Here is a 22183-nt window from a genome sequence, read left to right on the forward strand (position 1 = left end):
GAATAAATTGCAAAATTTCAAAGTGACCATCCTTTCACTTTTCTGTTCCCTTTTCCTAAGCAGTAACAAAAAAAAAAAAAAAAAAAACCCTCTAAATTGTTTCTCTCTAAGTGAGGAACTTTTCCATACTAATGTCATCGTGATCGTAATTTAATTGAAATTTAATTTCGTAATCGTAATTTAATTTTTCATTTAAGTTCTGGTGCGGTAAGGAAGACATAACTAGAGCATAAAGGCTGTTAAAATCTCTGTATTTTCTTCAAATATTCTGTTCAGTGTAAAATCAACTTCTCTAGTCAGTTTCGTATGGCAGTTCATCATGTCTTGGCTCTTCACCTGAACAACCAAGTGGGTAAGGTGGTTGGATATTGGTAGTTTGACTTGAGGTCAAATTCCAAAGAATGGACAAGCTGCTTGAACATTTTCATGGTTTGGCTTATGCATTACTTAGGGTGTTCCTAGTTTTTAAACCCTTCTTGTTCCCTTTAGTCCTTCGTGAAAACATCCCCTCTTCTCTCCTTAGATAGCTAATTACAGTGGGTTTTGTTATAATCCAATAAATCTCAGTCCTCTTATCTTCTTGAAGATCCATATGATTAACCCCTATAATAAGTTTCATTTGAAAAATGCTGCCTTCTTCACCGAAATGACCCACTTCCTCTTTTTACAGAGCATATGCAACCATTTAGATCATGCCAAAACACTCGAAGCTTATCTGTCTGAAGGGAAGATACTTTCATGGATGATTGTCTACAAAAGTTTGGCTAATATTTATGTACTCAAAAGAGAAACTGAAGTGAACTCAGCAGTGAACATTCAGCTCTTTCAACTGCTAAATCAAATAAGAATCAAAACCAGGCTAACTATATGTATTAATATTTTGGGTTTTCAGCCTCTCGACCACTGGTATTTCAGCATTTAAAATAGATAACATAATTACGTAAAAAGGGTCGCCCAGGTGGTATAGTGGTTAGGGAAGCCTGACTGCGATACCGAAGGGCCTGGTTTCGAAGCCCGGAGAAAGCATGGTTGTAACTGTCCGTCCCTTTACAGGAGGCGATGGTGGCCCACCTATTAGGTTCCTCCATAATAAAGAGACCACCACATCTGGCCTTGCATAGATTAGTGGACTGTGTTACACTGCAACTGTTCACAATCTGCCATTGGAAAAAAAAAATTACGTAAAAAGGTGCAAATCAAGTTATGGAAATAACCTTTTAGTATTAAATTTTTTATTGTTTTATTTGGTTTCTTCTTCCGCCGACCCATTAATAATTCTACAAATTCTTGAAATAAATTTAGCTCTATGATTTATTCGTTATGATATGAAGCAAATGTATGTATGGATTTATAAAAATAACAATTATGGCTTGCCATCTCCTTAAGTTCTATTAGAAACTGACATTTTTAGTGCTACAGTCAAATCCCGAAAATTCGCCGACCTGAAATCCGCGTCGCCTCTCAAAATATAAACATTCAGTTTATAGGTTCCGGAAACCGCAACATGGAGTACGAAATATCGAAGAAAAAATACTTACCGAAAAATGGCATCATAATTACAATAATAATGAGTCACAGCGCCGGCGCAAGGTTATCCGGCGCCCGCCTGCAAAATGGCTGAAGTCGCCCCCCCCCTTTTCTAAATTTTTGTATAGGAGAAGGAAGTTTTGAATAAAGCATTTGTTGAAATTGATTTTAACAATTTATTGAGAATAATTTATTTTTCTGCATTTCATATTTAAAAATTTTTCTATAATTTCTTTTGCATCTAGTTCTTGACAGATTTCATTTTCAATGGCAATCAAAGCTAAATTTATGAGTCTTTCCTGCGATATACTTGAACGTAAATATGTTTTGATCAATTTTAATTTGGAGAATGAGCTTTCGCTACTAGCAACGCTAACAGGAATGCCAAGTAGTATTCTCAGTACGATCTTCAAGTTCGGGAAGCACAAATTATTTGACACAATTAAGTTCAAAATATCGAATGGGTCATTCATACCGGCTGTAAAAATGTCTTTCGAAGCTATTATTTCGTCATAGTGTTCTTCTGCGTTAATATCTTTATTGTCACCACACTGTAACAATTTTTCTAATTTATCACATTTTATTTTCAAATTTGCGTTATCGATTTCTGATAAATTACACAGGAAACTAAAATTATCGCAGTGTTTTTTCATTCCATCAAATCTTTCGTTTAATGATGTTCAAGCAGTATCCAAAATTCTAAAAAAGACATTTGCTCTAAACTTCTCTTCTGGAGATTGAGGGGATTCGTCAGCATGTTCGTAATCGAAGTGACATTTCTTTTTTCCTTCTTCAACAGTTTTAAATTGTGGCTCGCCATCCACTTCTTCACTAAGTTCTTTGGTTTTCTCAAGAATACTTTTGTAATTGATATCACTTCAATATTCTTCATCGAATGTTTTTAAGTTACTTCTTGCCTTTAAGGCTAGTGTAACACTCAAACCCTTTTCTTGCAATTGTTTGCTGACAGGATTAATTCTGTTAAGCAAATCGTGCCAAACTATCAAGGAACAAATAAATTTATAATCCTTGATTTTGGTACACAGACTTAGTGCTTCATGATGCCCTTCGTTTGAAAAGCATTCATCTTCGGATATTTCAAAGAGAGCATCATAGATTTCTTCTAGTTGATATCTTAAAGGTCGAATAGCTTCAATTTTGCTTTCCCATCGAGTGTTTGAGAGGGGGTTTTAAGGTTAAACAGGAAATGTTTTTTAAAAGAACTGCCCATCGCTTAGGAGAAGAAGAAAATAAATTGTATAATTCTTGAATTGTCGAAAAAAAAAAAAAAAAAAAAAAAACTAACTGTGTCTGCATTCACTTTTGCTGCATCGTTAATCATTAAATTTAAGCTATGAGAGGCACAAGGAACATAAAACGCACGAGGATTTATTTTTAAGATGCTATTTTGAAGACCATTTTTCTTCCCTTTCATATTTGCGCCGTTGTCATACCCCTGGCCTCTTATATCATCAAGGGGAATGTTCCACATTTTCAACATTTCCATTACTGTCTCATATAGCCCGTTACCTGTAGAATCATCAACTTTTATAAATCCTAAAAAATGCTCCTTGATTTCTCCCACTCTATCACTGCAGAGAACAAAACGTATGACTACACTCATCTGTTCAGTTTTGCTAATATCGGGAGTACAATCTAAAATTATAAAATAATACTTGGCTTTTCGAAGAGATAGTAAGATTTTCTCTCTTATACTACTGCCAATAATTTGCAGCATTTCATTTTGAGTATCTTTGCTTAGATAATGAACTTTGCTGTTGCTACCTCTAGGTCGTAATACTCTGTCTATGTGAAATTCCATAACAGGGTCGAATTTTGCAAACAATTCCACTAATTTAAAAAAATTTCCGTTGTCTTTTTGGTACAGCACATCAGATGAGCCTCGAAAGGCTAAATTCTGGCTGCCAAGAAATTTTGTGATCTCAATCAGTCTCCCTAATCCTATTTGACCATATTTTTTTTTTTTTTTCATACATATCTTGTGTTTGGGAATCAATTGTTTTATTTTTCAAATTTTTCTCAAGCTCTTTCCATTTTAAGAAATTTTTCATATGTGCTCTACTAATCTCATGCCTATGCAAGGCTTTAGATACATTTAGCCAATCGTTATAGCCTTTTACGAGGCTACTACTGTCAACCGATGCAAATATCTTGCAACAGAAGCAAAAAACAGAATTTGTACTTATAGAATATAATAGCCATGTACGGGGAACTAATTCTCCGTTTTCCATTTTTCTGTTATAATATGTATCACTAAATTTACCTCCATTATTACTTTTCGGATACATTAAACCTTTCCTTTGAATAGGCCCCATTTCAGACAAAGTCATTCTCACTTTGTCGCTAAGAGTTGGCCACTTTGCAGGATCATCAAAATCAATATAAAGAAAGGAATTTTCATTTATGCCAGTCTCTTCCATCGAATTACCTGGATAATCTCTAACTTCCGATTTATTTAATACCATGCTTGGATCATCTTTCTCTTCCTTTGGAGTTTCATCAGTCCTTTCAATAACTTCATCCAATGCAGCTGATGTTCTTTGGCTGGATGATGTCTGTTCCTTTGTAACTGATTCTGATGCTGATTCAGTGTGAGCATCATTTACGCCCGAAGAAGTCTTCATCTTCTTTATGAAATGAGACATTGCGTCTGCCTGCTTCTGTAGAGCAGCATCTTTCTCAGCGTTGCGTTTACGATTCTGTGATTTCTTCTTTGTTTCCATGTTATCAAAATTTCACACTGAAATTTAAAAATTCAATTCTAAATTTTGAATAGCTATTCTTTGTTCTAAAAATAAGCCGTAACATCTGCTAAATATAGAATAAAGATGAAAAAAAAAAATGAAGCTAATGAAAAAAATAAACTTTATGATACCTTTTTCGAGCGGTTGGGAAGTATTAGCATCTTTCTAACAAACGATAAGGAAAAGTTTGACCGTGTGGATGGGTCAAACTTAATACTTGCCAAGGGCTCTGTGTACAATGACCACCAAACCTCTCTCTCCAAAAACACTAGCTAAGTCTTACCTCAACCCAGTGTTTCTCAACCTTTCAGTATACGCGGCCCAATTTTCAGCCATAATTTTCATCGCCCCCCCCACATATTATAAAGTGTATGCAATTATAATGTATTTTGAGTATTTTTGGCGCTAAATCTTAATTACTAATTATTTACTACTTAATTAAACTACGATCTTAATTTTAAACTTAAAAATTACCAAGAATACGTAAATTTATTATTATTTGTCAACGTCGATCCTCAGCATTGACAAAACAAGAATCTGTTGCACTTTTATAGCTGTTCTGTCCACCATCTCAGATATACTCGCAGTTTCGCGAGAAGTTCCGACTTGTCTCGAACTTTCTGGAGTATCTGCGTGAATGTCTGTATGTCTACATATCTCTGCGTGGCTATATGCCGCTGCATGTCGCAAGAATTACCGTTTTCGGAGCCAAGATGCCGTCTCAAGCATTCGCAGATGTCACAAAATTTTTCTCTATAGGGAGAAGGAGGAAATTCGATAGCACCAGTTTTAATTCCAGCCAGTCTCATTCGAGTCTATCTTTCTGTCGCTATCTATTCTACCGGGAATGTTTATGTTATATGTTTTCGTGTTAATTGCAATTCACCGTATTAAAAATTCACGGCGGCAGATTTATGCAGAATTATGGATAGATTTTTAAGCCGGCGTAAGCGAGCATTAGACGATAGTCAAGCATCAACAAGTACAGAGACGAACGTGGTTCCGAAAATAAAATCAAGAAAATATTCTCAAGAATACTTAAATTTTGGATTTACCAGTACTAAAGTAAATGAAGAACAAAGACCATTATGTATCATTTGCTCAAAATTATTGGTAGCAGACAGCATGAAACCTAATAAACTTCAAAGATATTTGGAACCACTTCATAGTGAGTACGTCAACAAACCCAGAGAATTTTTCAAATTAAAATTAAAATCATATGAAAAGCAAAAAACATTTAAAAAAAAAAACATTGTCTGAATGAGAAAGCATTAATTGCTTCTTACAAAGTTTCATATAAAATAACCAGATGTAAAAAGCCTTACACCATTGGTGAAAAGCGTATTTTGCCAGCAGCAATTGAGATTGTAGAAACTATGTTTGGAGATAATTTTGCAAACCAATTGCAGTCCATATTTTTTTACGCAATGAAATGAGCGTCTTCTTTCTTTTCTTTTTTTTTTTTTCTTTTTTTTCCCGTCGAATTACTGATATAGCTGAAGATGTACAGTGTCAGCTTTTCTCGAAGTTGCGTGACAAATTATTTTCAATACATTTTGATGATAACATTTTGATGGCAACAGATAGTAATAAAGACGCTCATTTCATTGCCTATGTTTGATTTTGTATGATATGTCAATAGTAGAACTACTCATGATCTTGCTTTGTTTTTAGAGAATTTGTAATATATTTTTGGATATGCTTTAAAATTTACTGTATAACGTTTTTGCTTATAAAGCATCTTTAGGATCAATCTCTTTTTTTTTTTTTTTTTTTTTTTTTTTTCAATATGTAGATTCAACATAAGATCTAGTAACTAGGATAACATATTAATACGATTTAGGTATTTCACTTAATGTCCACTTGTGTATTTATTTTAAAAAGCATCTTAGGATCTCGGATTGAATATTGAAAAATCTTTAAGGGAATAAAGAAAAGAAATAGCCCCTTTTTCTTCAATATCATTGCACAGAAAAACATAATTATAAAGGAATATTTTATTATATTAGAATTAACGTGTTGATATTAATTTTGTTACGAAATACTATATACGTTTTTTAATATTTAAGTAGTATAAATCAGTCTGCTTAATTTAAGCAATATAGACTAAGATATAGCCTAAGATACATTTTCTTCTTTTTATTACGAAATGAAAATCATCTTGTGTTGAGCTCATTATACATGTTATGTTTTCATTGATATTTTTCTGTGCATATGTTTCCGTTTAATTTTTCAAATTTTATTTCCGTATAAAAGTTCAGATACGTTTCAGTTTATTTAAATCTGCTTCGCTAAATTTATAATATCGCTCAAGTCTTATTTTATCTTCTGTTTGATAAATCGGTAGAAAAGTATTTAAATATTACGATACAATATAGCAAGTTATTAATCCTAAAATTCAAAATATTAAGTTGTAAAAATTAATTTCACTAGACTTTTGTGTTTGAAATAAAAAGTGACATAAATATGTGTGGATCGCCTTCGCTTGTGGCGTCACAAAACGATGGAGCAGGCCTGTAGATATCTAGTTGTCCTTGGATGTAGCCCCAGAAGCCAACTTAATATTAAAAATCTAATAAAGATTCTCAACGTTTTATGAAAACAACTGAATATAAAACTTCAGTTCTTTACTTCAGGCATCTCAGCCGACGTGCCTAGGGTAAGCTCATCAAGTGGCTTTTTATATACCTTTTGTCTTTCTGTACAAAAGAGTGCGCAAACACACCAAGATGCTTAATTGGGGAGTCTAGTCATTAAATAAATTGTATAAATGTTGAGAATTTGGGCTTAGACTATAAACACCGGCAACCTCCTCCCCCCCCTCCGAAATAGGAAATAAACTCTCTATACCAGTGTCCAGATAGCAAAATATCTAGCTATCTGTCCAAAACCGAAATTACCGATATTGCAACAGCGCCCACATTACAATAACAATAGTTTACTAGTTTATAAAATAATATGATCGGTGATGAAAAATATAACAACCTGGCAACTAGGTACCTAATCGCCTTTTATAAATTGCCGTGCCGTACACTTAGTACACCAGTTAGTGTGCTCCTGTCCGCCTTGAGTATCGCTGATTACTTGAACGATGAATATCTATCATAGTGTTTAAGGCGTCTTAGGTTAGGTTTCGCTTCTTATCTTGTTTACATTCTTCTGCATGCTTGGACAACTGAAAATTATACATCAGCGTAAGTTTTTAATAACCATGGAATTTAATACTGTGCTATAACTACTATTTCTTTAACTATAGGTAGATTAAAAAATCAATAACCAGGATGAGTAAGAAGGAAACGAAAGGCACATGTATTTAAATATGATTGCAGGCAAATGTAATGAGAATATTACAATTAACTTATGTAGTAATTCTTAAATACTTTGTAAAGTTTTTTTTTTGGAGGGGGAGGAGGAAAAAACACTGGTCCGCGAAATTTTTTCTTAAGTTTTACCGGTCAGCGGATCAAAAAAGGTTGAGAAGCACTGCTCTATAGACTTTTGCGTTTTCGTCCATGCAAATCTTGCCCTCCCCTCCAACTCCCGTGAAGAAAATGAACAGTTGGTGCCTGTGTTCATTCTTACATATGGCAAAATGGGAAATTTTTCCTGATAGAAAGGGCTAATCCGTTTCCCCCCCTTCCCTCCCTCACAGAAATTTTCAAGAAAAAAAATCCGTATTTCACTGTATACATTTTAAATAAAAATATAATAAAACGATAAAATAAGGATAAATAGAAATTATATTAAGTAAAATAAAATAAGAACGTACTTCATCAAATGGACTTTTCTTATCCAATAGCAGTAAGGTTATTGTGCATCGAAAATTTTCTTCGCCAACCACTCAGTGACTCAGTAAATACGAAAATGGAATGTGTAGATCAGCGGTTCCCAACCGCTGTTCCGCGGCACACCGGTGTGCCGTCTGAAGCACCGTGGTGTGCCGCCGGGTCTGGGTGTCACGGTGCTGTTCGCCCGCTATAACTCCTCCCGTCACTCCCCCCGCCAGTGTCATAGGTGGTCACGGCGCTGTGCAGTGCTATAACTCCTCCCCTGCCAATCTTGACAAGTGTCCGCCGTGTCCCCGCCCCCATGAGACGCAGGCAGACGCCTCACACAGTGTCAGAGAGACAACGGCTGCTGTGAGGAGAGAGACACTGATACTGCAGTGATGGACAAGTTTTTGAAAAGGAAAGAACTGGACTCTGAACAAAATCTGGAGCCAGATGAGAGCCCGAGTATGAGTGAGGGTCAAAAGAAAGCAAAGATGGTTAAATTCTCTGGCGCAAGGCAATATAGCGAAAGCTATATTTCAGTTGGATTTACTTTCACTGGAGATGAACACAAACCAACTCCACTGTGCGTGGTGTGTGGTGAAAAGCTAGCTAACAGTGCTATGGTCCCAAGCAAACTTAAACGCCATCTCCAAACGAAACACCCTTTGCTTCAAAACAAGAATGTGGACTATTTTGTTCGCCTGCGTGACAACATGGAGAAACAGACAACTTTTATGAGAAAAACAACAAAGGTAAATGAAAGAGCTCTTAAAGCTAGCTATCAAGTTGCTGAACTTATAGCCAAGACAAAAAAGTCGCACACTGTGGCAGAGACATTAATACTTCCTGCCTGCAAAGCTATTGTAGAGGAGATGCTCGGACCTGAAGCAGCAAAGGAAATAGCCAAAGTCCCTCTCTCAAACAACACAATTTCCAGACGTATTAATGACATGTCTGCAGACATCGAAAGTGTGGTTTTGGAAAAGATCTGTATCAGTGAGAAATTTGCATTGCAACTTGACGAGTCTACTGATATCAGTGGACATGCTCAACTCTTAGCTAATGTGCGTTTTGTTGATGGTGATGCAATTAGAGAAAACTTCTTTTTTTGCAAGGTATTGCCAGAAAAAACAACAGGAGAAGAAATTTTTCGGGTCACATCAGAATACCTTGAAGAAGGAGGACTTAAGTGGGAAAACTGCACAAGTGTCTGCACCGATGGAGCTGCAGCCATGGTCGGGCGCACCAAAGGCTTTGTAAGCAGAGTGAAGGAAAGAAATCCAGATGTGATTATTACGCATTGTTTTTTACACCGCGAGGCCCTCGTAGCCAAGACTTTACCATCAGCCTTAGTTCATGTGTTGGATGATGTTGTGCGCATGGTAAACATTGTAAAGTCACGACCCATGAAAAGTCGCATATTTGCAGCTTTGTGTGAGGAGATGGGAGCAAAGCATAAAACCTTGCTGTTTCATACGGAGGTCCGGTGGTTGTCGCGTGGCAAGGTCTTGGTTCGTGTGTATGAGCTGCGGGAGGAACTTAAAGTGTTTCTGACAAATGAGGGGTCAGATTACGCAAAGCAGCTTGCAAGTGATGAGTGGTGTGCAAGGCTGGCATACCTGGCAGATATATTTCATCATCTGAATGAATTGAACACCCGAATGCAAGGCCGAAATGAAAACCTGCTTACAAGTACAGATAAAATAAATGGATTCCGTTCAAAGGTGCAACTCTGGCATCAACACGTGGAAAGTGGCAATCTTGAAATGTTCACACTCACCGTGCAATGGCAAGGTGTTCACACTGCTGCACTGTGTGAGATAATAGTTAAGCATTTGAAAACTCTTGAGGAGAAGTTGTCATTTTATTTCTCTTCAGTCTCCACTGAATGCCTTGACTGGGTTAGGGACCCTTATAGCTCAGCATCAGTTGTTGGAAAGGAAATGACTTTACAGGAGCAGGAGGAACTAATTGAACTGAGACAAAATCGTGGTTGCAAGCTAAGATTTGCTGATCTACCTTTGGACAGTTTTTGGTTGGATACTGCCAAGGAGTTCCCCCTTCTGGCAAACAAAGCTATTTTGACATTGCTCCCTTTTTCCACTACATATCTGTGTGAGATTAGCTTTTTAAGCATGATTGCTATGAAAACCAAATACAGAGAGAGACTGAGAACTGTTGACGAAGAGCTACGTGTGTGTCTTTCTTCGATTCCAGCCAGAATATCAGCTTTGTGTTCAGCCAAACAGGCCCAGGTTTCGCACTGAAAGTATTTTATAATTTTTCACTATTCTGTTTACTTAATATTTCATAATAAAGTAATTATAAAATACTTTCGTTGTGCTTATTTGATTCCTATTCAAGAGAATTACTTTATTATAGTCAATATAGGCACAGAGTTAATTTTTTAACATTTTCTAATGGTGGTGTGCCTCGTGATTTTTTTCCCCGCGACAAGTGTGCCTTGGCCAAAAAGGTTGGGAAACGTTGGTGTAGATGATACATAACACGTGGTTTTCTAGACACATGGAAAATGACCGTTATCTGGTACTAGATGCGCAGAAGGGTCATTGTGAGTAATGAACAACGTCTGCGTATGTAGTCGGTGTAAGTACAGTATTACCTAGATTTAAACTTGCTTACAGCGTGAATTCCCAACTCGAATTTCTTTGTATGATACTATCCCTGACGATTGACGGATGGGTGACAAGGCATTAATGGATGAGCTGGAGAGGAAATGTGAGGAGGGACAACACCTTCTGTTGTTTCCTACCTTCATGTTCTGTTAGGAGGGGTTGGGAGGGGGGCGCGAACTCCCATGGTCCCTGTCCTGTGTAAGCATTCAAGAAACATTTTCTTCTTCCCCGATTAGTGCACATTCTTTTGCATTAAAAAAAAGCCGTTCGCTAGTCGGCGCCCGCCTGCTAAGAAGGCCTTGCGGGCCCGCTTCCGCCGGCCCTGATGAGTGTAACGTCGTCAGCTATTTTCCCACGGGCTCCCACGAAGTCTGGGAAAAGGAGACTTCAAATGGGCGCCAGATGACCACCCTGATGACACGAATTCTTGAGGTCGAACGTGACCCCCAACAAAGTGCGGAAAGCATATTGTTTTTACGAAAGGTGAAAACTTTCATACAAGTTCTCACGGGTTGTGGAGTGTCCATTGTGTGTATGCGATAGACTGTCGCCAACTGCTTGTTTCTCGAAATAATTTAGATAGACCTCCCAAAAAGACGTTCTGAATTTTCCCACGGAAAATTTCAGTTTCTCAGGCTGTCAAGACAGTATCTGAGAACAAATCATCGCCTGTTAACCAATGGAGAGATGCTCCGAAAAAGACGTTTAGCGAATCACTGCAGCAGACGCACAAGACACGCCCAGAAAACCTGGACATAAAAACAGTGAGTGGAAATAATTAGAGAGTTTTTTTTAGTCTGCGGAATACGCAGTCGTTGCGTAGAGAAGAGAGAGCCTTTCTCTTTTATTTTACGGCTCTTCCCGAGTCGCTAGTAAGCTTTAGAGGGCCCCTTTCTCTCTTGTGTATTTTACGGCTCGTCCCGAGTCGCTACTAAGCTCTGTCAAGAGCGAAAAAAGAAACCCTCAAAGAAGCGTAGCCGGACTTTTTCTCCGCTACCTCTGTTTGAACTCAAGTGATTATCGTTTCCTATTGCAAACGGACTGTTTTACTAAGCAAACTACCTTGTTATGATAAGCAGTTGAACTTACCTTCAAATTCAATTTGTGAAATTTAACACTTACCTTTATTCACGCTACCAATAATAAAAACCTGACGGTTCAAAAATCGCTACAGCTAGAAGGTATGTGTTAATTGGTGGCAGCGGTGGGATCGTAAAAACCCAATAGACAAACAAAGACGTGATCGTTTTGGAGAACCGTCCCGGTTCTTATCTTCATTCAGAATCAGCCGATTCTAGCAGTGGAAAAGAATTCTTTCGCAGTAAAGTTTGGAGAGTTTAACCAGCAGCTGAAAAGGGATCACCAATGAGAAGCGTTCGTGAAGAATCAACTACTACAAAGACTAGTTCCGGAAGTGCCTGGGAAAGAGTGTGAAGTAAAATTCTCCCTCGGGTGTAAAGACAAAACATAAGAAGTCCAGACAAGAGTGAAGTGTTGTGAATTCGCGTTTGGTGTTTACCACCCTCTGTGCAGTGAAAGTGCTTTTGGTGTTTAGTGAAAGAAGAATTGCCCAGTCGACTATTGTTCAATTGGTTTCCTTCTTCGGTCATTGAATCGCGTGTGCAAATAGAAAAGAAAGGAAAGAAGAGCTGTTATTTTTTTGTCTGCAATGGGTAAGTTGATATGGCATTATCTTTTTAAAGAGGCATTTTAATGGAGTTTGTCTTTTGTGTATCGAAATTATATGTTTAAATGGTTACTCGTAAATGTTTTGTTTTTGATGAGTAGAGAATTTTATAATAGTATTTTCAACCTTTAGAAAGCACGCATCAGTTGTAAATTGAGTCAATAAGTATTGCTCTTTGTGACTAATATTCTTTTGCCAATAAGTATTTAGCAAATTTTTTTTATATACTGCATTAAGTATGGTTATGTGTTAAGCTGCAACAGATTATTTAAGAAATGCTTAATTTACTTTAATTTTTTTTCCTATGTTGCTAATGGTACGTATTTTATGTCATACATACCATAAATTGCATTGCTATGTTGTTTTACTGTAGTATTTCTGGATAGTGTGAAACTTTCAGAGTAGACAAACTGGTACCTTTAGTTTTATTTTATTGTATCATTTTAAAATTTTGTCACTGGCAAAATGTCATATCTTGGCAAGGGTAGAAAGCAAGACCTCATAAATCTGTCTGTAGAATTAGGTCTAGAAGTTCCCCCAAATGCAAAAATACAAGATCTTAAAAACCTCATTGTACAGAGCTCTCAGTATGACGAAAAATTCGTCGAGGCAACACTAGAGTCGATTATCGAAGCGCGAATCGAACAACATAGACTCGAAGAAGCCGAAGAGCGTAAACTTGAAAGGGAAAGGGAGAGAGAATTTGAATTAGAACGTCTAAGGTTGACAAACGCCAATAATGGCAGAGAAAATTCTCAAAATAATATTCCGAGATCTATGAGAGATTTGCAAAATTTAATGCAGAGATATAATCCCGAATCATCGGATATTTCGCTTTACTTAGCGATGTTTGAGCGTCAGGCTCGCAAAGCGAAGGTAGAGGAAGGAGACTGGGTGTCACATTTGATGGCTCTATTGCCAATGGACATTGTTTCTATTATTCTACGAGAGCCGGAACAAGAGCTAGATAATTACTCCTACGTGAAGAAAATTCTTTTGCAGCGGTTTAAGTTGAACCCAGAGGCGTTCCGCGTCAAATTTGTTCAACACCAGCGTCGTGCGGGTAGTTTATATAAAGACTTTGCTTTTGAGTTAAAAAACTATCTAGATGAATGGTTAAACGGAGTAGACGTACGAGATTTCGATGCGCTAAAAGACTTAATGTTGACGGATCAAATTAAACGTCGAGTAAACAGCGAAATTCGCGAACACTTCGTGGATGAGTGGCCGAGTATAATATCTTCTGCCGAACTAGTGAAGAAATTAGATGAATATGAAGCAGTACGAAAGTCCGTAAAAAAACCAACAGGTTTTACTAAAAATACCGAACAGGATTCAAATATTAACGAAAGGAAAAAAGGAGAATTTTCAGATCGAGTACGTCGCCATGATAATGTTTCGAAAGAAAAAACTGCGGAGAAATGGAAGTCAAGTGTTTTCGAACAACGGAGAATACCTAGATGTTATGAATGTAATTCAGATAGTCATCTCCGACCTCAGTGTCCTCGGTTAAAAAGACAAGAGGCCGCTGAAGCTGTAAACAAACTAGGCACTTCAGAATCTCCAGATACATGGCTAGCTCCCTATATGAGTATAGCGAGAGTAAATAATCGAGAAATGCCTGCACTCCGAGATACTGGCTCCACTATCGATCTGATCGGATGGGACCAAGTAACACATCAGATGCTTCTAGGAGAGACAGTGTGGGTTAAGCAGCCGCTAGATTTACATCCCGGGTGTTTACCCTTGGCTCGAATTGAATTAGAGGGAGAGGACTTTGGGAAAGTCATTACTAAAGCCGCAGTGATTAGCTCCGACCTGAATCAAGAATGTTATCTGCTGGGAAATCGAACAGCCCGATTGATAGAACAGAATAAAATGCAGCCCCATAAAATCAATGCTGTTATGACTCGCAGTCAAACGAAAGCTTGCAGCAGGAAAGAAAATTCCCCTAGCCAAGGTCCAGAGAACAAAGAAGTTGAGCGCCCCGCGGGGCGAATGAATGACGAGGAGGAGGGTGAAATTTTCCCCGTCCAGTCAGCTAACGTCCGAGGCAAAGAAAGGGTGAAGTGTCCTCACCGTTCGGAGAACAGGTCAAGAAATGGACAAATCAAGATAACAAAAGCGGTCATTAACCCACGAAGTGCATGGACTTCTTTAGATTTACGAAGAAAGCGAAACATTTCTAAGAAAAAAACGCTGGTCCGTCAGGACGAATTTTTATCTGGAATCCCGGAAGAAAGAACTCGGAAAGAAAGAAGTGCAGGAAGACCCCCGGAGCGTTTCCATTCACGGTGTGCTGTTCGGAAATCTGAAACTGAACATCAAAATCGAACAGATCACTGGCAAAGTAGTTTTCAAGATAGAAACACAAAATATTTAGCCGTAAGTGGGAAACCCACAGACATAATGAAAGCTCATAGGTGCGAAAACGCACCAAATAAATTGAGATTTTATCTGAATTAGGTACCAATAGGAGCCGACAACTTGTTTTGAGTACAATAATTTTTTGTTTGTTTTGTTTATTGTAGTATTTTGTATTTGTATATTGAGTGTTGATCCTTTTAGAATTACTTAGGATTTATTGTGTTTCTTAGCTTTATAGTACAGTTGCAACCTTATAACTTTGAGGTAGTTCACCGCCCAGACAAATTGAATAAAAATGTTGATGGGCTGAGTTGTTTCGAATCGGGCGAAACATAGAGTGCAAAGAGGTGATCATGCCAGTTTCTTATCTGAATAAGTATTTTGTATACAGTAAAAGTGTAATATAAGAATATATCATCAGTTATTTTGTCCCTTTGTTAAGAATATTTGTGATGTGTATGTGTATATATATATATATATATGTGTGATTGTGATTTTAAATATTCCATTAATTCTCGCCTCTAAAGTTAATGCCTTATTGACTTATATGTGAACTTTTCAATAGTGACATTACTAGTACTGTTATTAATCAATGTAGCTGTGTTCCTGTATAGATGTGTTTGAAAGTGTTATCGAGAGAACAGTTTATTTCGTGTCATTTTTTAAGTTAGTGAAATGATGAGGAGAACTTTCCTCTTCGTTTCAACTCGAGAAAAGTTCTTCCGAAGGGGGAAGGAATCTATAGCTGTAACGTCGTCAGCTATTTTCCCACGGGCTCCCACGAAGTCTGGGAAAAGGAGACTTCAAATGGGCGCCAGATGACCACCCTGATGACACGAATTCTTGAGGTCGAACGTGACCCCCAACAAAGTGCGGAAAGCATATTGTTTTTACGAAAGGTGAAAACTTTCATACAAGTTCTCACGGGTTGTGGAGTGTCCATTGTGTGTATGCGATAGACTGTCGCCAACTGCTTGTTTCTCGAAATAATTTAGATAGACCTCCCAAAAAGACGTTCTGAATTTTCCCACGGAAAATTTCAGTTTCTCAGGCTGTCAAGACAGTATCTGAGAACAAATCATCGCCTGTTAACCAATGGAGAGATGCTTCGAAAAAGACGTTTAGCGAATCACTGCAGCAGACGCACAAGACACGCCCAGAAAACCTGGACATAAAAACAGTGAGTGGAAATAATTAGAGAGTTTTTCTTAGTCTGCGGAATACGCAGTCGTTGCGTAGAGAAGAGAGAGCCTTTCTCTTGTATTTTACGGCTCTTCCCGAGTCGCTAGTAAGCTTTAGAGAGCCCCTTTCTCTCTTGTGTATTTTACGGCTCGTCCCGAGTCGCTACTAAGCTCTACTAAGCTCTGTCAAGAGCGAAAAAAGAAACCCTCAAAGAAGCGTAGCCGGACTTTTTCTCCGCTACCTCTGTTTGAACTCAAGTGATTATCGTTTCCTATTGCAAACGGACTGTTTTACTAAGCAAACTACCTTGTTATGATAAGCAGTTGAACTTACCTTCAAATTCAATTTGTGAAATTTAACACTTACCTTTATTCACGCTACCAATAATAAAAACCTGACGGTTCAAAAATCGCTACATGAGTCATAACGGATATATCAAATTATTGACATTATGATAAAAGTTTTTTCCTCTCCAATCTGCAACGAGGTAAAAAAGCAGATGATTCACTCTTCTTTCAAATTCACGATTCACATTCTTGTATTTTGAGTTTTGTTATTTCACGAAATTGCTTAGTGCTGCCGGTTTTTTTTTTTCCCTCCCTTAAATCTGGATATTTTGTGGGTAAATTATGAATATTTTAAATTTCAGCGCTTTTTAATACATTGACAGATTTTAAACGTTGAAAAACGTAAACACGTTGCAATGACGGTAATGCAAAAAATGTAGATTCTGCAAAAGATAGAGGTAGGTGCTACCCCTCGGTTTATAGCAGAATCGTATGGAATTGCGACACGGACTGTGTATGATATACGGAAAAATAAAGAAAAGCTGTTGAAATTTTACAGCAACAGTGATTCTAACACTGGAATCTGAAACCGGCAAACCTTGATGCTGTCTTGTACAAGTGATTCCGGCAGCGGCGGAGTGATGGGGTACCGATTTTAGGACCGCTCCTGAGAGAAAAGGGGAAGCAGAATCATGCTGATTTAAAAAAGAGGAGCTGTACCAAACTTTGGCTCTACTGATTTAAAAATAGAGGAGCCTAATGTAAATGAATAATATAATCAATTTATATATGTAATACAAATTTAATGCATATAATAAATTATTGTAATAATGTATATAATAATTTAATTAAATGCATCTAATACGCCGTATTTATTTTTGCACTTTGAGTCTGAATATTATGATTTATCTTTTCTGTCTTAAAATCCGCACTACCTGTGATCCCAAGCTTTGCGGATTTTTGGACTTCTACTGTATTATTGTGACTTTGCTATTATATTTCGTTTATTTTTCAAATAATGAAATGTTTCAAAACATATTTTCTCCGTTTTGGCCGTGTATGCAAAAGGATTACGATTGTTTGCAATGCATCTAACTGTGAACAATATTTTGACTAATATTTTTGTTTATATTTTTTTGTAACTGCAGCTTCTGAGTAATATTGCACGAGCTTCAAGCAGATGTAATTGTTTTCTTTACTCTATAGGTTTTTTTATTCATTATCTATTCATATTATTATTATCTATGTTTTGTAACAGTTTATGTTTCAGAGAATGGCAACATACTATGATGTTGTTCTTTTTAGAGAGTTAAGTGTAACTTTTGTTTTCATCATTTGAGAGTATGAATAAAAGAATTATTTAATTATTGTAGAGTCTTAAATAACTAAAGAGATATAGATAGTTATTTTCGAGTAATAAATAGTTCTTGAGGTAACAAATTTGGTGGGAATTTTTGAACATTTGGCGTCCGCTGACTGGACTGTTATTTGTAAGTAGAATTCTTTCGTTTATTTATAATGGATGTTTTGAAGTGCAAACGATCTCAATTTAGGAGATTGTTTACAAAAGCTTTAAATGATTTTGAGAAGAATGAAAATGATTTATCTTTACACGGAAAAATTTCGAAACTTAAATTAGTTGAGGACAAAGCAAAACCTATGATTGAAATAGAACAGACTTATAGAGAAGAATTGATTAAAATTGAAAAAGATGAAACTGTGATAAATAATGAGTTTGATGAGTCAGAATGCTATATTGATAAGTGGAGAATAGTAGAAAGCAAATTAGTTTTGCTTTTAGCTGAAAAGGAAAACGCTTCTGTTGTTAATGAAAGCTTAACTCAAAATGCTACTATTCGTTATCCTAAGTTATCCTTAAACTTCCGATTTTCGATGGGAATATTAAAAGCTGGTTAGGATTTTGGGGCCAGTTTAAAAAGATCGATAATGATCCCAATTTAGATGATCATGATAAATTTGCATATTTATTGCAGTCTATGGAAAAAGAGTCATCTGCTGAAGAGTTAATCAAAAGCTTTCCGCCCGGTGGCGAAAGTTCTAGTAAAGCTTTAGAACAACTACAATCGCGTTTTGGGAAAGAAGACCTTCTTATAGAAGTCTATGTTAGAGATCTACTTTCGTTAGTATTATTAAAAAACTCTCAGCAGAAATTTTCATTACAAAAACTCTATGATAACTTAGAATCGAAACTAAGAGCGTTAGAAAATCTGGGTGTTGCTAGAGATAAATATGCGGCGATGTTATATCCTCTAGTGGAATCGTCATTGCCGGATGATACATTAAGAGCATGGCAAAGATTCCGAGTTATTAATCGCAGTCAGAGAGAATCTGAAAGTAGTGAGCAAAAAGAGAAAAATGCGTCAACACATCGCATGGATTTAGATGGTTTGCTTTCATTTTTGCTCGATGAAATTGAAGGTGAAGAAAGAGTATCTGTAGCTACTCAGTGCTTTACTAAATATCAGACACCTAAGCCTGGGAATGCTAAACACTTTGGTTTCAAAAACCGTGGAGAATTTTCCAAAACACTTTCTGCTTCTACTCTAATAGCAACATCTGAACAAAATTCAACTGGATGCATTTTTTGTGCTGGAAATCATGCATCTGGTGATTGCGTTAAAGCAAGAAAGATGACGTCTTAGGAAAGGCAAAAAGCAGTTCTAAATAGTCGCAGTTGCTTTCTATGTTTAGACAGAAAACATGATATAGCTAAATGTAAAAAACGAACATCGTGTGTGATTTGTGGGAAAAAACACCACATACTTTTATGTAGAAATATCCAAGCTGAATCAAAATCTCCAGTTCCTGTTAGCATGAATAAGGATGAAAATACGGATGCAGTACCTGAACGAGATGAAACCCTCGCCAATTTGGCGAGAACAACAAATGTGTTTTTGCAAACTTTAACGGTTACATTGAAAGGGCGAGATAGAAACAAGGTTGCCACGCTACCTGGAAAACCGGGAGAACCGGGAAAAGTCAGGGAATTCGAAAATTGACCAAAAAATTCAGGGAAAAGTCAGGGAATTTAAGTATTTTTGGCAAAATCTGGAAAAGTCAGGGAAGTTCATACAATGATCCCGCCAAAAAAAGCGATTTTTGCGCCGACGTCGGAAGAGATAACTTTTTTGGCGAATTGCGTATCACGTGAGTGTCATTCGGGCAGCTGGCATAGAGCCAATTTTCGCAGCTCCAATTTGATTGTCTTTTTAGAAAGGCAAAGCAAGTTTCCCGCAACTTTTGGTTTCCAGTAACCTCGAGAATCGCATGTGCAGTGCATGAACTAAAGAAAGTACCTGTCCTCGTATAAAACAAAATGGGTTTAATCCTAGTATAGGGTACCATGAAGGTTAGAATTAAAAAAAATATGTATTATAAAGAAGGAAAACCTCTCTGCAACAGACGTGGCTCGGTTCCATCATAGCAGGAAACAGCTGTGCATGCGTGATATATCTGTCGCAAAAGCTCGAAACCGGTGTCAAAGTTCGAAAGTCACGTTATCAAGAGTTCATTAAATGAATATCCTTTAAAATTTCTTTAACCACTTGCGCTAAAAAGACGTGCCACGCACGTCGAGATGTTTTTGTCTCAAACTGCGAGCGACGTGAACACCACGTCGATAAGCATTTATCGCAAAAATGAAAATAACATGGTGCACACATCGCCTAACAACGAGATTGTTTATTTCTCGAGTTACAGCTCTGGATTGCACTCGCAGATGCGGAGCGGCGTAAATGAGACACTTTACCGCTTGCTATATTGTAGCGCACGGCACCGCAACCGTTAAGTTTAGTCTTAGCGCAAGTGGTTAAACTCTAAAGGAAAAGAAAATATTTTTTGGCGCAAGTAAATTAATTCATGGGTTAGTAATTTTCAGGGGGGGGGAACTACGAAAATTCGTTTTTAAAATTATTGCGAAAAATCTAAGAAGAAACGTCCTTTGATATAACCTTTCTTCTTGGATTTTTCGCAATAATTTAAAAACGGATTTTCGTAGCTTTCTTTTTGTCAAAGAACGTTTCGTCTTAACACGTTTCTCAATTTCCGGTACACATCGCGGAGAGGGAAATTCTGGCCGCCAGGTTCCGTCGCCAAATCTCTTGGCATATTTTCCCTCCTCATTCTAGCGGCGTAATAGCATTTTACTTGTATGGAACCTTTTCTTCTTTACATAGACCATAGAATTAGAGATTCTTTGCATAGACGTTCTTTGGTTAGAATAATCTCCATGTATGGTACAATGGGATTTGGTGACATGATGATGCGCAGTAAACGGGTCATTTTGGTCTTGGCGACAATTTTCAAAATCGTGCCAAAGCCTTACCGTATACTAGAATTTTACCGCAAAATCTTTTTAAACTTTTTTTTTCTTTTTAATAAATACCTTGCCATTTTGCAGTAAAATAAAAAAATAGTAATCTGTCATCTAGGCTAACCATGTAATATAACTATATTTGCTAAAATATCGTTGATTATTCTAATTCAATTTTTAAGTGATTATCTTTATTTTTATGTTATTCGTATAATTTAATGATGCTTCTTCCCTCTAAATTTATTTATTATTAGTAAGTAATATTTCCAAATTTCAGGAAATTTTCTCTGGCATAATCTTGAAATTAATTCTAGCAGTATGATGACATACCATCACGAAATTTAATGCACATATTTTTTCCTTATGTATGCTGCGAAATAAATATAAAATACCTCAATTTATTAAAATAGATTTCTTTCTTTCGTTTAGCTGCAGAATGTCTGCAAAAAAAGCCTTATTTTATTCCAGATTGGGAAGATTCTAATCTCAATCTTCAATGGAGAAAACAACAACTATTATAATTATATTTGTGTTTTCAAGTGTTAAGGTGCTTTTTAAGAACATACCTCACACAAATTAAATTTACCTAAAATCTAACCTAACTATTTAGCATTGCATTGTGATTTTTAAGGACCGGATTAGCCTCGTGTTGAACTGGTGATGATCATGAGAAATAATTAAATAAAACATACATTTGTTATCCGATTTATATATCTTAAATTTTATTAAGTTTCTTAAGTGGAAAAGTAAACAAAATTATCAAACAAAGTATACCAAGAATAATTAAGAATAAATGTCCTCTGGGATTTATTGAATAATTAAGTGAATTTGCTACACAATACAAGTAATACCATAATTAATTTACCTCTTAGTGTAGCCAAAGTACATTACGCGAATAGACTGGAATTTTCTTAAAACACACCTGGAAAACCTGGAAAAGTCAGGGAATTTCATTCTCCTGTTTGAGTGGCAACCCTGTAGAAAGCGCCAGGCCCGTGCTATTATCGATTCAGCTTCACAGAGATCTTATATTTTAAAAAGCACTGCAGATGAAATGAAATTTGAGAGTACATCTAAAGAAAGATTGAGCCATTCATTATTTGGCGGGTCATGTACTGATGTCATAAACCACGATGTTTTTACAGTGTTCTTGTCTAAAACGGATGGAACTTATCATTGTAACTTCAAAGCTCTTAGCCAAGATATTATTTGTGGAAGTATACCACCAGTTGCTAATGGCGAGTGGATTCAAGAGCTTAAAGAGAACAATATATCCGTATGCGACGATAGTAATGGACCAATATAAATACTTATTGGCGCTGACATTGCAGGCAAGTGGATGACCGGAGGATTTAAATTGCTTACTTCAGGCCTTGCTGCTATAGAAACAAAACTTGGTTGGACTCTTTTCGGGAAAAATGGTATGCGTGAGATATCGGACAATTCCGCACTGCTCGTCACATCCATCTTGAATAAGGAAATATTGATATCCGATCTATGGTCAGTGCCGCCCTAACCACAGGGCTAAATGGGCTATAGCCCCAGGTCGCAAGCCTTTTGAGGCGACAATTTTTTATTTGCGATATAGTAAAAATTTATTTTTCATTTTATTAGTTTTTACTTATT

At 36.8% G+C, this 22183-nt stretch overlaps 1 protein-coding gene across 1 annotated transcript; it reads left to right on the forward strand.

The window, feature by feature from the left end:
- The first annotated feature begins 8460 nt into the window (after positions 1 to 8460).
- On the forward strand, positions 8461 to 10332 carry LOC146998256 (zinc finger BED domain-containing protein 5-like). Its single transcript, XM_085812483.1, has one exon. The coding sequence runs from the start codon at positions 8461 to 8463 to the stop codon at positions 10330 to 10332; it is 1872 nt and encodes a 623-aa protein (XP_085668609.1).
- Positions 10333 to 22183: the final 11851 nt, after the last annotated feature.

The sequence above is a fragment of the Stegodyphus dumicola genome, chromosome 3 (genome assembly GCF_044657685.1).
Source record: "Stegodyphus dumicola isolate Sdum_Otavi_A_Nest chromosome 3, ASM4465768v1".
NCBI classification, from domain to species: Eukaryota; Metazoa; Arthropoda; class Arachnida; order Araneae; family Eresidae; genus Stegodyphus; species Stegodyphus dumicola.

What these genes read in the sequence shown, in the direction of transcription:
- LOC146998256 (XM_085812483.1), top strand. Translation starts at nt 8,461, where the DNA reads ATGGACAAGTTTTTGAAAAGGAAAGAACTGGACTCTGAACAAAATCTG.